The 18,239-nt window shown below is 44.7% G+C and overlaps 2 protein-coding genes across 2 annotated transcripts; one reads left to right on the top strand and one right to left on the bottom strand.

The window, feature by feature from the left end:
* Window positions 1–925: 925 nt before the first annotated feature.
* On the top strand, window positions 926–2,561 carry LOC311130413 (small integral membrane protein 28-like). The gene is made up of 2 exons (XM_084163136.1): window positions 926–1,162; window positions 2,029–2,561. Exons 1-2 carry the CDS (start codon window positions 1,052–1,054, stop codon window positions 2,443–2,445), a joined length of 528 nt encoding a protein of 175 aa, XP_084019262.1. The 5' UTR covers window positions 926–1,051; the 3' UTR covers window positions 2,446–2,561.
* Window positions 2,562–8,708: 6,147 nt separating this feature from the next.
* Window positions 8,709–11,539, bottom strand: LOC311130289 (UPF0575 protein C19orf67 homolog; the record flags this gene model as incomplete). Its single annotated transcript, XM_084163021.1, has 7 exons — window positions 8,709–8,859; window positions 9,045–9,209; window positions 9,446–9,682; window positions 10,362–10,462; window positions 10,830–10,974; window positions 11,183–11,381; window positions 11,491–11,539. The coding sequence occupies 7 exons, from the start codon at window positions 11,537–11,539 to the stop codon at window positions 8,709–8,711; spliced, it is 1,047 nt and encodes a 348-aa protein (XP_084019147.1).
* Window positions 11,540–18,239: the final 6,700 nt, after the last annotated feature.

The following is an 18,239-nucleotide window of genomic DNA, read 5'->3' as shown; positions in this document are numbered from 1 at the left end:
ACACACGCACACACACACACACACACACACACACACACACACACACACACACACACACACACACACACACACACACACACACAAGCGGCAGATAGCCTGGCACAGGGGTATTCAACTCTTACCCCACGAGGTCAACTCTTACCCTACCCACCTGTTGTCCCAGGTCTAAATCAGTCCCTGATTAGAGGGGAACAATGAAAAAGAGCAGTGGAACTGGCTTCGAGGTCCAGAGTTGGGTTTGAGGGGCCTAGTGGTTAGAGCGTTGGGCCAGTAACCGATATATCGCTGGTTTGAATATCCGAGCCGACAAAGATGAAAAATCTGCATATGTGCCCGTGAGCAAGGCACTTAAACCTCATTTGCTCCAGGGGCGCTGTACTACTATGGCTGACCCTGTAAAACAACACGTTTTATTGCACCTATCCGGTGTATGTGACAATAAAACAAAGGAACACCAAACTCGATGGTCCAGCAGCAGCTGTGTAATCTATATTTAATCTTACCGTCTGTATTGTAAGACATTACATTATCCTGCCCAAGTAATTTCCACGTGCCTACTAGTCTCTAGATACAGCCACCAACCCCCCCCCCCCCCCCCCCCCCCCCACCTTTCCATCACACCGTTGTTGACTGACAACTGGGGACAACCATTGTCCCCTCCCTCCCAGCCTCTATTCTCTCCAATAAAGCCAACACTAGCTACCACAAATCCCCCCAAGAGGAGATTGCCCTTGGACTTTTAGCTCCACCGTCATTGAGCGGTCCCCTGGCCTGGATCCTGTGGTGCCCTGCATGTGCGGCCATGTGAGCAGCTGCTTATAGCACACGACACCTCCCACCACACCCCTGCCCCTCCCCTCGCCCCCCTCACCCTTACCCCTGGCTGCACTGCTTTCTCTGTCTAACTCTGTTCGGGCATCAAGGGAAACACAGCTGGATCGCTACCGACCGAATCCCCCTCTCTCTCGCGCGCGCGCTTAGTAGTCGGACGTGTTTGTCTCGAGTTCTGCTACTCAGTTTAGCCGTTTGCCTACAACGACACCACGGCAGCATGCGAACGCTACTGGACAGCAGCTGGATAAAGTTTGGGCCAGCCGGCAGAGGGTCCATCGATTGGGTGACTGGGTCACCTTCTCCCCCCACGGTAGAGAGACAGTTACAGGTAAGGGATCATCAGCTTGTTGTTACTGAGTGAGTCTGATTCAGCAGTAGTCTTTACATGTAGACTACTGTGAGACCCAGAGATGTAACTTTTTGGTAGGCCCAGGAGGTAGGCAACCTGAGTCCTGGAGAGCTGCAGCAGTTTTTGAGTTGACTTTTTTGCTTTACACCTGGGAGGAGGTAGGTGGCATACTGGCTTAACAATCTAAAGAACAGACCGAAAATTATTCTGAACACTACTTTTTTAGGTGTATTATTTTTTATTTTATATTATCTTTTATTTTTCCTCACTGGAGGAGCGCTGTCCAAGGTACTTCGGCCAGCCTGTGGCTACACAGACTTCTGCAGGCTACACACTCTTGTTGTTGTTAGTTGAGTGCCTTAGCCTCTTGGAATAGTCTTGGATATCACGACTATGATGAGAGCTTGTGAGTGCAATTCATGTCAGGGAAATGGCAAAGGAAAGCTTTTCGGGACTTTCAGCAGAGCGGAGTGATGTTGACGGGTCTTTAGTCAGTCATCCAGATGAGGATCAGCATTATCTGAGCACTGAAACCGATTGGTCGGGTGAATTTGGGACACTGATTGTGTCAACAGGGGAATAGAACACTCAGGCAATATCAAATGGCATAAGCTCTATTGAGCCTCTGTAGGATATCTTGATTTCACAACCATGTATGTTCAGTTTTGAGAAGATGGAAGAGGATCAACACTGATCCAGTCGAACATTGCCGTTTTGAGGCAAAACCCATTACTGGTTTTCAGATTTCATATCTTTAACATAGTCCTGAATGTATTTTATGGGAATCTTTTTTCTGTCCTTTGAATGATGTGGTTTATTAACCCTTTCCCCTCCAAAACCACCAGGGCTACAACTGGAATGAGCTGAACCTCGACCAGGAGGGGAGGTCAGAGCTGCTCCTCTATGTGGTCCTCCCCGTCGCCTCCCTCCTCATTCTGGGCCTCCTGGTACTCCTGGCCTACTGGAGGTGCTCCTCTCCCAAGCTCAGCCTGGCCCAAATCATCGCCCTGGACCTCCAGGACGCCGAGAGCAGCGCTGAGTTCCTCTCCTCGCTCACCGGCCAACGCGAACGCCACACCAGCACCAGCTCTGACATGTCGGACAGTGTGTTCGTCATGGTCTACCTGCCGCCGCCCTACGAGGAGACGCTGACCAAGATCACACGCGCCGCCAGTCTGACCAGTCGGAAAGAGTCCATGAAGATAGAGGACCTGGAGGCCTGGCTGTGTCCGGAGATCAAGTCCAGTGGACGCTACGTGTGACTGGGGAACACTGGGACTGTCTCTCAAATGGCACCCAATTCCCTATATAGCCCACATAGGGCTCTGGTTAAAAGTAGTGCACTTTGTAGGGAGTAGGGTATAACTAGCAAGCTCTTTAGAATAAGGGGTTTTCAGTGGACTAAGAAAAACATCAGACCTGAGTTAATCTTTTGTGGGTACCAGCTTTCTACACAGAGGAGTGTGCAATTGTATGAAAGCTGGAAGCTGGAAATTGCATTGACTGGCTGTACAGCATACAGTACATCTAGATTCTCTACAGAGGACATACGCTGACTATGTACAAACCGTAGGTCACAGTAGGCAAATAAAACTCTTTCAACGATACAAAAAAGAATATACAATTAATTTGCGTTGTTTTTATCTCCTAAATGAAACCCATTTTTACTTCCACACTACAACCCTCCTGTACCTGTGTTGTTTTACAGTTTGTTCCTTATTTGGAGACTTAAGAATGTCAATGTGCAAAGTACAAGAATGTTAGTCTTATATGTAATACTGTATGTTATTTGAATTTTATTGTAATTGTATTTATATGTAAGAAGGTACAAAGACCTAGCCTGGGTACCATGCCTTTGACAGGAGTGGCAAGGGGTGGAATGTTAGCTAGACTGGTACCTGGACTTACAAAGACCTAGTCCAGGTTAATAATTCCCTTCATTCCTTGGAATCACATCATGAATGTACTCCTAAAAACCTCAGACCTGATACGTTTTATAGACTACATAACAGATATGCAGTATAATTTATTTATTAAGTAATATGTTTGTACAAAGTGTTATATTGTTTTAAATAAATAATAAGAAAAGCATGGTTAGCATGGTTATGATTGACAGAGTTCCGTCATCATCACTTATGCACTTTGGCTGCAAAGTTATAATCACATGCTGCCCCACTATGGTACATCTTGGTCATATCATGTAGACTATGTAGAGGTGAGCTCTCCTTTCCAAACGCATGCCTTACATTACAGCTATGGTCTTGCTGCGTTTCTGAGCAAGATTGTCAAGAAGTGTTAGAAATGTCCAGGGGTCCAACTAGATCTAGCAGCTACAGCATTTCATATTCTACTCTTTGTACCATTTATTCTTGTAAATGATCAGTTTCAGATAACTAGACATCATGGAAGCGTTTTTATTTAAAGCGTATTTATTCACCAAATGTTAATTGTTGTTAATTAACCAATTAATTTTAATAGTCTACTGTCTACATTATCGCAAATGCCCAAAATTCAAAACATAATGTATTTTCAGCAAAATAAATGTGTTTATCTAATCAAAAACCACATATTAAAACACAGATTTTCAGGCTACACCATAGAACAATAAAATGGATGGTTATTGGTTACATTGAGCATCAGGCTTCTCTATATGGAATATTTGTTTATATCATGTAAAAGTAAGAAAAGTCACAAAAGTCATGTCTTTAGAATATAAAAGTCATACAAAATACATAAAAATAAACTATAGCCTCTGGTAAGATGTAAATACACATCCTGTAGCCCAAAATGGAAAATAAGACATGCTATTACATGTTGTCTGTTTGGGATCTGCGGTAGGCTTCGTTGTTATATCTGTCTCCGTGTAAATGTGTGTGCGTCCATACATTCGGTTTGTGTGGATGTCATTTCTAGTATCCGCGCCTGCGACAAACCTCCATCCACAATTCTTGTTTTTTTCTTACGGCCAAACAAACCCCAGAACCAGCCGCAACACTTCTCCTTCTCCTTCTCCTTTTTATTACTTTCCTCCTCCATCATTGCCATCCATCCCTTCATCCAGAAGGGTTCGGGTTCCTGTGAACAAACAGAGTTGGTGAGTCGAAACTACAGGCACCTTAATTGGGGAGGACGGGCTCATAGTAATGGCTGGAACGGAATCAATGGAATGGTATCGAACACATCAAACACATGGTTTCCATGTGTTTGATACCATTCCAGTGACTCCATTCCAGATATTGTTATTAGCCGCCCTCCCCTGGTGGAAACAAACCGCAGGAAGCCATCAGCATCAGCAACCTGGCAAAGATGAAGCTGCAGCTCAGTACAGGACAGACAACATTCAAATTGACTGATATTATCAATGAGACAACACAGAATACAGTGTAGCTTACATTCTCAAGGAGGAGTTCCTTCATTCTGTCAGCACTGGCTTTCTCAATGCAAAGCTCAAGGTCAAGGTAGGCCTCAGTTGAGCCATGATCTCTCGGACCATGATATCGCAGACCAGCAGAGACCGTATGTCTGGGTATAGCTGGGCTTTAACCAATGGCCACTCATGGAAAGTCCTGAAGTACTTGCTCCTGATAGAGAGTGAGACGTCTTCTAAGAATGTGGCCATCTTGTCTGGCTCATCGTTGAGCTTCTTCAGAGTGCGTAAGAACAGTCTTTGGTTTTGGTATTTCAGTGCCTCTTTCTGAACCTGGATATCTATGTGCTCTACCATATCATTGCAAAGTGGGACGTCTTCCCATGAACCGTACTGCTGCTTGATTGTGCATGAATCTGGGAAGACAGAGTCAAAGACTTTCCTGACAAGACTAACAGGAACAATATCAAGGTTTGTCACCTTTGGTTTGTTCCTCTCTGCCTCCTTCTGAGCCTGGTCTTGCACAGGCTTTCCACAGTCCTTTGTGGTTGACTCGAAAACATCAGTCTGTGGGAACTGCTTCAAAAAGGCAGCCTGACTGACGTCGAGAGCAAGAGGATTAACGGGGACTGTGTGTTGCTTGATGTTACAACCTCCTCATCGTCGTCCCCGACAAAGTATTTGGGGTCGATCCAGACTACATCTCTGTTGGAGGAACGAGGCAGAGAAACACGGTGGATGTGGTCCAACTTGATGTGGTCATTCAAAGGGAAAGCCTTCTGGAACAGTGCCAGTTTCCCGACCTGGGACCCGTAGTGATTGTAGATGGTCTTCCTAAGGTCCTCAGGTAGGGCTACTGCAAAGAGCTTGCTCTCCATTGCCTCTTCGCAGCTCCTGGCAATTGGACGCTGTGGGCCGAGGACTTGAAGCGGATAGGTGTCACTAATGCCCTTGTACACCATTAGGATCCCCTCACAGATAGCACTGGGGATGGTGGAGATGATCACCGGGTCCTTCATGGAAACCAGTTTTTTTTATCTTGATTGTTGTGCCAAACTGATGTATCATGGCACTCTGCATGTGCAACACTGTCTGCCTCATGTTGCAGAAGGGGGGTCACAGCTTTTCATCCACAGAAATACCTGGAATCTTCCTCAAGATGTTAAAAGCTACTGAGGCCATTTTAACAACCAGTAAGAGCAGAGCCTGTTGGTCAAGCTGTTTAGTACCGTGTCCGTTCATTGGATGAAGTTTTAGAATAAACTTCACTACGAAGTCATTGAATAGTTCTCCGCTAATGATCAATCTAGCAGGTAGAGGACAGATGTTCACCATATCCTGACTAATATGTCTCTCCTCTTCGTTGGCAGCATAAACATCAGGCACTGTCTTAGAAATGCATAGACCTACGAGATAAACAATGTACCTTGTCAAGATGTGTGACCTGATTCCCAGTGCTCTCGCCAACACAGGTTTTGGGCCTAGCACCTCCTCCAGGTTGTTGATAACAGTCTTGGCCACCTCATAAGCATCAATGGACTGCTGAGTGTTAGACATCTCCTCATCCTCAGTTACTTGAACCCAGGGAATAGACCACAGAAGAGCTTTGGTGTTGTTGATGATAACAGGTGTCTCCAAATAGACTCCCTCCTGAAAGGCTTGGGGATCTACTTGAAGAAGCACCTGGGTGATGATATGCTTAATGGTAGAACCAAGTACCACAATCTGCTTTGGCATGGTCTTGTATGCAGTCTTCATCGTGGTCTCAATGTCTGTAAGGGCCGTTTGGAGTATGGGACAGGTGCTAAGGTCAAGGACCTCAACCTTCTTCTCCTTCACATGGAAGAGAAAGAGAGGCATTGTAATGTTAGTTCTATGTACACCTCTGGTGTCTTTACTGCCTATCACATGTCTTGTAGAGTATTTCTTATTACATGTACAGGTATAGTACTACACTGAGAATTTGTTTTGCTATCTAGAACTTTAAAGGGTTATTCAGCTGTCCCCATAGGAGAACCCTTTGAAGAACCCTTTTTGGTTGCAGGTAGAACCCTTTTGGTTCCAGGTAGAATACCTTTTCGGTTCCATGTAGAACCCTTTCTACAGAGGGTTCTACATCGAACCCAAAAGGGTTCTTTCTACCTGGAACCAAAAAGGGTTCTACGTGGAACCAAAAAGGGTTATCCTATGGGGACAGCCGAAGAACCCATTTGGAACCCTTTTTTCTAAGAGTGTAGTATACAACAAAAATGCACAAATAAAGGATCCAGTCTTACCTTGTCTACCTGGCTCTCCAGGACCTTCATGACATTGACTGCTGAGGATGAGGAGGGATAGGGGATCAGGTTTGCCTTGAAGACCTCAGCCTTCTTCTCCTGGGCTTCTCCATCCGCCACCTTGTCCAGCAGGCTGTCCATGACCTCCCTGACCTCCTGTGGAATCTCCACCTGGGTCTGGCTGAGGAACTCCACCTGGAGCATCTCATCTGACCTGATCTCAGGTTGGGGCTGTTTCTCTGAGAGCATACCTGCTGTGTCGCCATTCATCAGAGCTGCAGAACCAAGATGCTCATGGGAAGTAACCCATGGCTTGGCCTTGTCAGTCAGGAGCTGCTGCCCCTCCATGGCTACCTTCAGACGGAAGAGAGGAAGACATTTGTTCATACTGTTCCTTTGTGAACTTAAGGTGCAATAACAGGTAAATAAACAGTCTATGTGGATGGTAGCAATGGTGTACTATAGTTTAGGGAATGGAAAAGTATGAGTATACCTCTCCTGGGGACTGGTGACATTGGCTTAGTGTCACGCTCAGCTCTCTATGAACTTCCTGCTCGATCTCATGGAGTCTCTGGCGACCCTTCACCTTCAACATCTGTACGCACAGTAGGAGTTTAATATTAGCAGTGGTATCACACAGGACATTTTATTTTATGGCCTTGACAATGTCATTTTGTTCAGGATATCACAGATTTATCATGGATGTGGTCGGTCCAAAATGTATTAAAAACTAAAGGAGAACATCAAAATAGATGCTTATACATATGAGAGCTATTGAATAATTAATGGCAAACTTACCTGCTCATCAAGGTAACAATCGACCCAAGAAGACCCTTGGATGGATGTAGAGTCATCCATATTTGCTCCAAGGTATCACCAAGAGACCAGTATAACAGCTAGAAAAGATTTATTTACAGAAAACTCAACTAAAAACTGCTAAACTGTGCTAGAAAACTTCTGTAAATCCTAAATAAGAACTAAACAATCGAGCAATGTAACCAAGTAGTGTATTATAGCAGTCTGAATTCAGAATGTATGTGTATAAAAATAGAACTATAGAATGCTCAAATATAGAACTTTAGAATCTTTGGCAAACATAAGATATTGTGATCACCACTAGATGGTACAAGTGAACTAAAAATAACTGCGGCAAGGACAGCGCTAGAAAGTATTCTGAAACAGAACGCTTTTCATTCTGAACTCCCTAGATGTCACAGTAGGCTATTTTGCGCTGCAAACGTGAAATATTATCAATAAAGAAAAAATCTTAACTCTATCTTTATCATATGGAAAAATTTAATGTTTAATTACTCCATTGTTTACAAACAAATAATTTACAATTTAAGTACAGTACTGAGACCCCATGTTTTGAAAATATTCAATTTTTTTTGTTCTCTGAAACACAATGATTTATTTTCAATAAATTGTTTTCTTTCATAAAATAACACTCCCATACAAATGAATGACAGGTCAATACTTTTATTCTTAACATCATACAAAATGATTTCCAACAACCACACAATACAGTAACATACATACGTGCTCAATATAACCTTGAATATGAACAGACATCAGATACAGTTCAAATGTATCACTAGCTGGTAGGGAATTGGTAATAAAACTTGCTATCTTTAGAAATTATTTTTATTTTTATACAATATGTAAGGAACCATAAGAAAAACATTTGTCATGGATGACTGGCTAGTTGGAACCAGAGCTATTTCAGTGTTCAGTCCTTAATGTCCTTCCCAATAGTTACTTAGATTTGAAAACATTAGCCGAACATAACACAATGTAAAACTAACAATAAGTAATGTTAAATCCTTTAATCAATGGGAACATGTTATGGTCAAAGATAGTTCTAGAAAAGTGGCTTGTCTCTTTATGTTGTTTCAGGACTGGGGCTTTCCACTGGGCTCTGTTGAGAGAACAACGCCCCCAGTAGACAGTCAGTAGCACTGCAGGCAGTGGGCTCCTCTCCTCCCAGACACAAAAGCCTGTGGTACTGAGCCTGTGGAACCCAGCACAGCACCCTGGAACACACACACACACACAGAGACGCACAAACACACACGCACCAGGCACACACAGTGTGAGCTATATTAACATGGTACTTGTAAGGTACTTAGTCTTAAGTAGAGTTTGTGCAAAAAAAATCTTATTTAAACAAGTCAAAGATGAAAGAGTGTTGTGTAGCGATCTGAGTGTGACTTTGTACCATTCGTAGATGTCGTCTGTCACAGGTTCAGGCTGCGTTTGGACCCACTGACCGATTGACCACATCCTGACCACGTTGCCTATAGCAACCGTCTCCCCTTTACCCTCTCCATCGCCCCCCTCAGCAGGCTCCTCAGGGACGTCCTCGTAGCACAGGAAGTAGCTGCTCGAGAAACACACACAGTCACACACAAATACAGACAGACACAGGCAGTGAGATGCCATCTGATCAACTGTTCTTAGGCCTGAATTCCAAAATGTACATTGTCATCCAACATCTCAGTTCAAAAGAGTCCCAAAGTATTCTTGGCACTAATATTGTACTACAATTATTGTTTATTGACATGTTATGCCTTACTTTAACCCTTTCTCTACCTCCCCCTCTCTCTCGCTCTCACTCACTAATCTGTCTTGGTAGCTCTCTCTTTCCCTGCCACTGGCTTGTCCTCCTCTGTCTCTCCCTCCATCTCGCCATCAGTTTCCTGCTGTAGGCTCTCTCTGGGTCTCTCCACATTCCAGCGCATGCGTTTGTACAGGCCAGTGTCGACCCCAGCCAGGTACGGGGCTGGACAACAGTACCGGTATATGGACAGCCTCACACTATCTATCTGACACTTGCCTATGTAGAAATGGGAGATACTGGAATGGAGAGAGGGGAGAATGATAGATACATAAATGGCTGGATGAAGGATTGTGGAATGAATGTCAGACGAATGAGAATAAGGATTGACAAGTCCAAGCAGCTGTCCTCTAAAATATTTGGCTCATACTCCAGAATGTTCCATTTGTGGATCTAAATACAGGTATTCAAGTAGTGTTGGTACATATCGTCGCTGTCTGATGAAAAACTTGTAACTCAAATTTTGTGTTGAAAGCACTAAGTCTCCTCAGTGTACTCTGAACATTTCATAACTCTAGGACCAAGAAAATATATTCAAAATAGCTTCTGAAATTTCGAAATTGTAAATTCGTTAAAAATAGTCTAATATGGGAGTTTTTTTCAATTTCCTGAAAAGTGTCTGTTTTGGAGATGAGGTTTTCACCCGACAGCGGCGCTATGCGTCTGTATGTGCCTATGTGTGTGTTTAGTGGCTCACTGCCTTCAGATGTTATGGTGTAAGTACCAGAGGAGGCTGGTGGGAGGTGCTATGAGGACGGGCTCATTGTAATGGCTGGAATGGAATAAATTAAATGGTATCAAACACATCAAACATATGAAAACCACATGTTTGACTCCATTCCATTTACTCTACTCCAGACATTACAATGAGGCCGTCCTATAGCTCCTCCCACCAGCCTCTTCTGGTAAGCACAGCACCTGGCCGGCTCAGCCTCCTCCAGAGAGAGAAAGTCAAAGGAGGCGTAGGTCAAGACCAGCTGCTCCAGCCTCGCACACAGCTGCTGGGAGAAGTCTAACAACTGGAGAGATGGACAAACACATAAATACAGACAGACAGACAGACAAATACACACAATTACTCAATACACACCACTCTCAGTTTACAGCATCTCTTGATTTTTCTCTATTATTTCTCAAACCTCTCATAAGCCTTTATTCTTGACCAGAGTTGATTCACAGAGACATTTATGTTTGTGTGAAGTGTAGAATACATTTAATATCAATAAACAGTGCAAAGGGAAGGGATCACTGCCACTACCTCACTTTCCAACCAAGGTGCATGAATTGAGGATAGAGAGGCGATTCAGCAACACTTGTCAATAAAGAGGGACAGTTTTGTCCTACCCGGATTCAGGTGAGTAGGATTGTGTTTCGAAAGGCTCTTACTCGTGAGCGGATGTACACGGGCAGAGGCGTGCGCTGGGGCAGGGAGCTGCGAGCGGTCGACTCCAGGTAAGTGAAGTAGGGCTGACAGGTCCGCAGGAAAGTAGGCACCACACGAGCAAAGTTTTCCTTTTGCAGATTGTCACGTCTGCAGACAACACACACACATGGTTATGTCACAGGACAGGGATTCATTATGTATTACTTTAATCCTTTTGATAAATAATAAACAATAACTTGAAACACCACTAGATGCAATTGTATAGTTTAGGTGCACTAATCATTGACTCACCTAACCTTTACCTATCATTATCTTAGACTACATTAACAACTTTCCTAACTGACTCTAACGTTACCTGTATAGAATATGTGCCTGAAACTCATCCGACTTATTCAGCAGGTACTGGAGTTGCTGTTCAATGGGTCTGAGCTTCTGATCCATCATGTTGATGTCATGGCATGAGGACGTGGACTTCCAAGCCGCATCCCCTGTGCTGTTCCTTTGATCGCCACATGAGGGCGCCAAAGCACGATCCTCTAAATGCTCCACATTTTCTGAGAAATTGCGGGAAATAATTTGCTGATTTGAGTTTGACTAGCAGAGTTAGCACGTTTTTCGTCTACATAATTATTAAGCTACCTATGCATTTTGACAGAAAGTCACCTGTGTCTGGTGATGATTCAGCATTATTTTTCGTCTCCCCCCGTTCCATGCTTTCTTCCTGTGTGACCTGGCTTTATGGTGAGTTTGCTTAGGTTGACACCTCCTCGAAATCCTTCATTAGCTAGCTAGCTTTAGCTTGTCAGCTAGCTAGCAACTGCACTATAAGACACGGGTTTCTTGTGTGTTGTGTATTAATTGAACACTTTACAAGTTACAACTTTCTGAGCCAGTATTTTCATGAATTGAGGATAGTTAGCTATTAGCTAACTAAGCGACACCTACGCCACTTTCCCCAATCCTCTGAATGCTTGTGAAGAGCTCATGTGCAGCGCCATGGACGTTCCGGTCCCACGGTCAGTCCAGGACTTGACAAGTACAGATCTCAATCTCTCTCCGTCTCCAGCCTCCTCTCTTTCCCTTGGCGTCTATATCTGACGGTCGGTCCCGTCTCAACTGATTTAGTCTGTCTGCAGGCTAGCCTAGCGCGAGAACTACTACTACGAGAGCGTGAGAAGCAACCACTAGAGCGAGCGGACCCCTCTGCTGGCCGAAACATGCACAAAACCTCTTGACAATTATGTGGGCTTATTTATATACATAATTGGAGATAGACAACCCTTCTGCCTAGGAAGACTAATAAATAAATGATTGCAAAATGTAAAAAAAAAAAAGACCATATATCTTACACCATTGTCATTGTCAAGCCAAATATTATCGTTTGTTTGACAACACTGGTATGAAAAAATATATGCTTTGATTTGTCAATATTAGTATCCCCAGTAGCTATATGAATAGAGTTATACTAACTAACTCTATCAAAAGTCTAGAAGTGAGTGTGCAGAGTGCAGACTGATGATGACCACCGGCTCCACGCTTCGATTCATGGCTCTCTCAGTTCTTGCAACCAGAGGGCAACATTGATAAATAAAACCCCACTGAATCGAAGTGAATTGGGTTACATTACATTTTGAACTTTTTAGAGATTTCGAATGTGATCAGAACATGTATGAATCTCTCGGCGTGGTCGCTGTGCGCTGTTGTTGTTGACATAATCGTGTATGACGTAATATATGAGCCTATGACATAAACGCAGTCAAGAAATGATTAAGTTGATTGGCTCAGTTGAGTTGATAGTTTGCGTAGGACAGTCATCCTCATGTTCAAAGACATTACTTTGCCTGGAAAAGAAATTCTGTGTAACTGTATGTACAGCTAAATTTACCAGGATTTTATTTAAAATGTTAGAAAATTGAAGATAAAAATGTATTTGTTTATAATTTTTCTATCATGGTACAGGTCCAATCTGAAGGATGTTTTAAAATAAAATGGGTAAAAGTCATAAACGGTTAAGGAGAGTTTGTCTAAAGGTAAGTCTCATATAAGAAAATAAAAAAAGTTATCTGTGTGTCTCTGTAATGGGGAAATATTTTTAGTAGTACAGCCATATGCTAGGGGTTTTAAAACCTCTCCTTGAGGACCCCCAGACGTTCCACTGTATTCCACAGCTAGCACACCTAATTCAACTTGTCAACTAATCATTAAGCCCTTGAATAGGTGAATCAGGTTTGCTTGTTTAGGGCTACAACAAAATTGTGAAATGTCTGGTGTTCCCCAAGGAGAGGGTTGAAAACCACTGGCCTATGCAAAAACAGACTGATATGCTTTATGTTTGGAAAAGTGGGCATAAAAATGGAGGGCTCAAGTGTAATTTATTTCATTACATTCCTCTACCCCAGGCTGGGACCCTCCAAGTTAGTGCTGGAGAACAGGTGCTTCAGACAGATGACCATAATGGACCAAGGCTGCCAGCACTGGTGGACTGCCCCAAGAACAGCCCCCTAAAGGTTAGAAACGGCTTTGAGTTCTGTTGCAAAATGCTTTGAACAGTTCAGAGTGAAATACGTATCAGTTCAATTGGAAAACGTTCAAAACGTTTTGTAACGTTAGGCATGCTGAATGTACTCCAGGCAAACCTCTCAGAGCAGACTGGTTGGCTCTAAGCCACACCCACTTCAGTTGTGATTAGGCTTTTAATGTGATTAAGCCCTGCCCACTTCCAATTTTGGTCCCATCTTCGAATCAAATCCCGAGTGCCTGCCACATCCGTTTTGATTGGCTCTTGGTCAGAAATGCTATGCCTTAATTGGACATCCATTTTTATTGGTTCGTTGGTCAAGTGGATAGTGCTGTCATTCATATGCTAATGATGTATAGGGCTAAACCACGCTTGTCCATTTTTGGTCACCCCTAATCTGAGCTCCGCCCACATCCATTTTGATTGGCACCTTGGTAGGGGATGGGCAGGTTGTATACTGGGCCATGTTCAGTGGCAAAACGTTGTTGAACATTGCCGATACAAATGCCATGACTAGAGCTTACGTGATTCCTTATTCTACATGTTTAAGAGGCATGTTTGTTCATTATAGCGTAATTCTATCTGAATGTTGCTAAACGTTGTCTTGCTGAACATGCCCCTGGTTGTATAAGGACGTTTTGTTTTGAAATCTTTACCTGGTTGTAACTGTGAGTTGGTTGTAATGTAAGTTATATGACGTGTTCTCAACCTGTTTTTTTTTTACAATGAGATAATGATGCATGGGTCACTTACTGTACTAGTTAGAACCAATAGCATTCAAATTCTGATTCTTATTCTAATTCTAAAGTTAGCCCTTATGTGACATGTCACTCAGTACCGTCATGTCTATGGTGAAAGAGATGGTTTCTATGGTGATACGATTTTGCTAATATTGTTGTTTATCTCAGAACTTCGTGCCGAAGCCCCCACGAGGCCCCAGGCTGAGCGGTCAGGCCAAGATGGCCAAGGCCGAAAAGAACGCCAGAGAGGCCGTGGAGTCCAGAAAGGACAGAGAGGCCAAGGCAGCGGCAAAAAAAACAAGCCACCAAGTAGTTGGTGTGTTGGCGCTGCCTCCACCGCTTCTATCTACAACATCCAGTTACAGTGAGTATTGATCACCACTTCCAAAATACTTGGATTTATTGATAGAATTCTTAAAGGATATATGGTGGAAGGATCAACTAATGGCTCGACTCTCCTCTTTCTTTAGGTGTCCTGCCAGCTATCAAGAACACTAAAGTGACGAAGGTGGAGACAACAGGTGGGTGTTGGTGACACAGTGGTTATTCAATAGAATCGTTGCCATGGTTACGAGCTTGTTCAGCTGTAATTCTGATTATCTTCTCTTTCAGTGCCACCAGGCCCCATGACACATGAGGATGAGGTGAGAATGAACTCCTCTCCATCTTTTGATGACCCCCTTACCCCAGAGACCCCAGAGAGTGATGTCACCTCCGATGCCACTTCTCTGGCGGACACACCCCGTGAGATGACACCTGAGAACGTAGAGGAGGCGTCTTCTCTAGAGGACTTCCTGAAGCCTCACCCGTGAGTTCTGCTCTGAACCGTGTTATGTGCAGTAGAAAAAATTGAATCTAGTTGCCAGTCTACTAACCAATGATTCCTGGTGTTTGTTTGTTTTCCAGTCAGAGAAAGCGCATTAGGAAGTTCCTCAAACAAATGGTAAGTCCCCCATTTTTTCTTCTTTACCCCATTTCTACTTCTTTACCGACTAATCATGCTAACAACAACAAAAACGTGTAACTTAAAGACTAAGAGGAAATGCTGTCATTTAAAAATGGTTGTTTTCCGTATTTCTTTCTAAGAATGTGACCATAGAGGACCTGGAGGACATGTCCTATGCGTTCCTCCTGCCAGCGATAGCTCTGCTCAGGATCTCCAGTCGAGAATCATCCAACTGCTCCTTCCGGGGGTCAGGGGTGCTGAAGAAGGTCTCGGAGACGTTCCACCGGCGGAGCTCTGAGCCAAAGGGGAGGCTCAGGGGCGGGAAGCCCCCCACGCCCAATTCTGAGACAGACAAGGAGCTTCAGGGTACAGCAGACATGGTTGTGAGTAATATCCTGAGGAATGCCCAGGAGGACCTCTTCTACTCTGGTATGAATGACCTGGAGACCACCAATCAAGGCATCGCTCTGACCGATGAGAGGCTCTCCAGCTGCTCTGGGTCATCACAGGGATCGAGCCGGTCCAACATGCCAGAGCTGGTAGAGTGTGTGGATGCTCAGCCACTATCTCTGGAACATCCAGGTGTGTCCTGCTCCAACAGAAGCTCTGGGTCCTCACAGGGATCGAGACGGTTCGACCTCTGTCAGCAGGCAGTGGAGATGGAGAGGGTTTATCTCCAGAGAGACACACCCCACTCCAGTGTCAGTGTGAGAGAACTGGGGCCAGTGAGGAGGGCCAAGAGAAGGGATGTCCATAAAGCCCTCAGTGAGGGGTCCCTCAATGTCTTTGCCCTGTTCAGGGAGAGGGCAGGGGAGATTTGGCAGACCAGCACATGGGACATGGAGCAGACCCAGCCTCCCAGCACCCCCACATCCAGCGAGGAGGATTTGTGGGACAGCGACTCCAGCTTGTCTCATGGGGTTGGGGAGGAGGAGAGGGGCAGCTCCCTGATCCTGACCCCCCAGGCCTCCACCTCACTCTCTGATCAAGACAAGAGGGCACTAGGTTAGTTATTATGTAGTCTTGTCTCCTTTTGCTCCCTTGTTATTATTGTTATTGCCATTTACAATGTGACCAAGATGTTTTGGGGTGGGGGTGCTGTCGATGGGGGGAGGGAGTCTTTTTCTCCGCTCTGCTGACAAGTCATTTTCTCCGCTCATACAGGAGTCATAAAGGCCTAGTTCACTAATTTTGTGAAGAAAATCATCTATAAAAAATAATAATGATATATCTATATATACATTTTAAATAAATGTTGATTTAACTAGAGGACGTCTGCCAGATCCTGACCGCCTGGTTGGAAAAGAGGCTGAACAGGACCTGCAACGACAATTACAGGGCCAGTGTCATCATCCAGAAAGGTCCATTTATAACCTGTTTTACCAATATGACCAGTATTAACCCTGTTATAACCAGTGTAATAACCAGTGTATTATCATTATAGTAAATGTACTAGATACTGCATAGTGCTGTACATGGATGTGGCTTTGAATCAGTTCAGAGTATTAGTGTGTTTTCTTAGGATTGGATTCTGGTGCCAGGGACAGGTTCCCTTACACTCAGTGTCCTTCTTCGTCAGAGGAAGAAGAGGAGTTGGTCACGAGTGTCATGACTGTCTTACACTCAGAGCCCTCCACCTCAACCAAGGCAGCACGGGCAGCTCCTGCACAGACCCTGGAGTTCAACCCCTGTCTGGATGAAGATGAGGTGGTCCCCAGCACCTCCATGGGTGCGGGATTCCTGACGACCACTCAGGCAGCATGGGCAGCTCCTGCCCAGACCTTGGAAGAAGAGGTCGGGGGAGCTGATGTCTCTGAGGTGAGTACCAGCTCCCTGACCCCCACTGAGGCCAGGCAGGGCCTCCTGGGGAAGATTCCCTCTCTCCTTCCGGGTGAGATCCTCATCGAGGACTGCATGGCAGATACCATCGCGCACGTCATAGGCGACTACGCCCAGGACTGGAGTTCTGACGGCCATTTTGGAGCGAGGAGGAGCCTTGGTAGTGGGAGGTCACGCTCCTCCTCAAGCTCCTCAAAGAGTGACATCACCCTCACAGAGGAACTCTTGGCCCAGGGGGAAACCCTAGAAGAGGACCAAGAGGAGGTGGCTGCGATCGACGACAACAAGAAATGTGACTCTGCTAGCTTGGAGAAGGCCAGCAGCAGCTCCCGTTCCGCAGACCTTGTGGACAGCACCTCCACACAGGTAAGGAGTCTATCATTAACCAGTATGTTGTTTAGTTATAGGGGCTGTTTGATTGTGAGGCACCAACTCATATTTGTTTCTCTCTCTACTAAGAAGACAGTGAAGGATGAGGCTGTGAAGGAAGGAGTGAGGAAGTCAGGAGAGGGGAAGCGAGGTCGCAAGAAGACCCTGAAGAAGAACAAGGTGTCTCCCCTTGGCACTGATGGTAAGTCCTCCCTTCTGTCAGTCCACATGTCTATTTGTCTTCAACAAAATTATATTATTTCACCACATTGTAATGTTAGGGGAAGAGACTATGATGAAGTTATCAGGGTCTTATTCATTAAATGGAAGTAACAGGGAGGAACTTCCTTGAACAAAAAAAAAGGTGTTTTTGTTTTCCATTGCAAAAGTTTTTTTTACGGTTTGTCCTAATGATGTCATGCCATGTTCTCTGTCACCTATTCAGATACCGTGGCTGATGAGCCGGGGAAAAAACGATCTCTCCTCCTGAGGATTACAGCTGCCCTGGCAAAACTATTTTGCTTCCCCTGCAAAAAGAGAAGCGGCAAAAAGTAGTTGTGTGGGTATACCCACTTAGAGCACTTCAGTGCACTTGCCTCCTCTCCACAAACCCAGAGTCAACTCACAACCCATTTGATGATTCCAACCATACCCCCACGCTATTGTGGCGAGGGAGCCATCTGTTGGCGGACACCATCGCACACGTCATAGATGACCATGCTGAAGATTGGAGCTCTGACGGCCATTTTGGAGCCAGGAGGTAGTAGTGACATCACCCTCACCAAGGAGCTCTTGGCTGAAAGGGCCAAGGAAGCGGACCAAGACGACGTGGCTGATGATGAAACTGGCATGACAACACCCCCCCCCAAAAAAAAAAAAAAAAAAAACCATGATGATTCCTCCCATAGCCCGGCCCGGACCTATTTCATTCAATAAACATTTACTTGCATCTATTTTGGACCTTTTTTTGTTTTTAACAGGCCTACTGTAGACTACAAAT

Source organism: Coregonus lavaretus, assembly GCF_964263955.1.
Source record: "Coregonus lavaretus genome assembly, chromosome: 6".
Taxonomy (NCBI): Eukaryota; Metazoa; Chordata; class Actinopteri; order Salmoniformes; family Salmonidae; genus Coregonus; species Coregonus lavaretus.
Note: the sequence above shows the minus strand (reverse complement) of the source record. Positions and strands in the feature narration are given on the sequence as shown.

What these genes read in the sequence shown, in the direction of transcription:
- LOC311130413 (XM_084163136.1), top strand. Translation starts at nt 1,052, where the DNA reads ATGCGAACGCTACTGGACAGCAGCTGGATAAAGTTTGGGCCAGCCGGC. An exon ending in CGGTAGAGAGACAGTTACAG is followed by an intron (nt 1,163 to 2,028) that starts GTAAGGGATCAT and finishes CAAAACCACCAG; the next exon opens with GGCTACAACTGGAATGAGCT.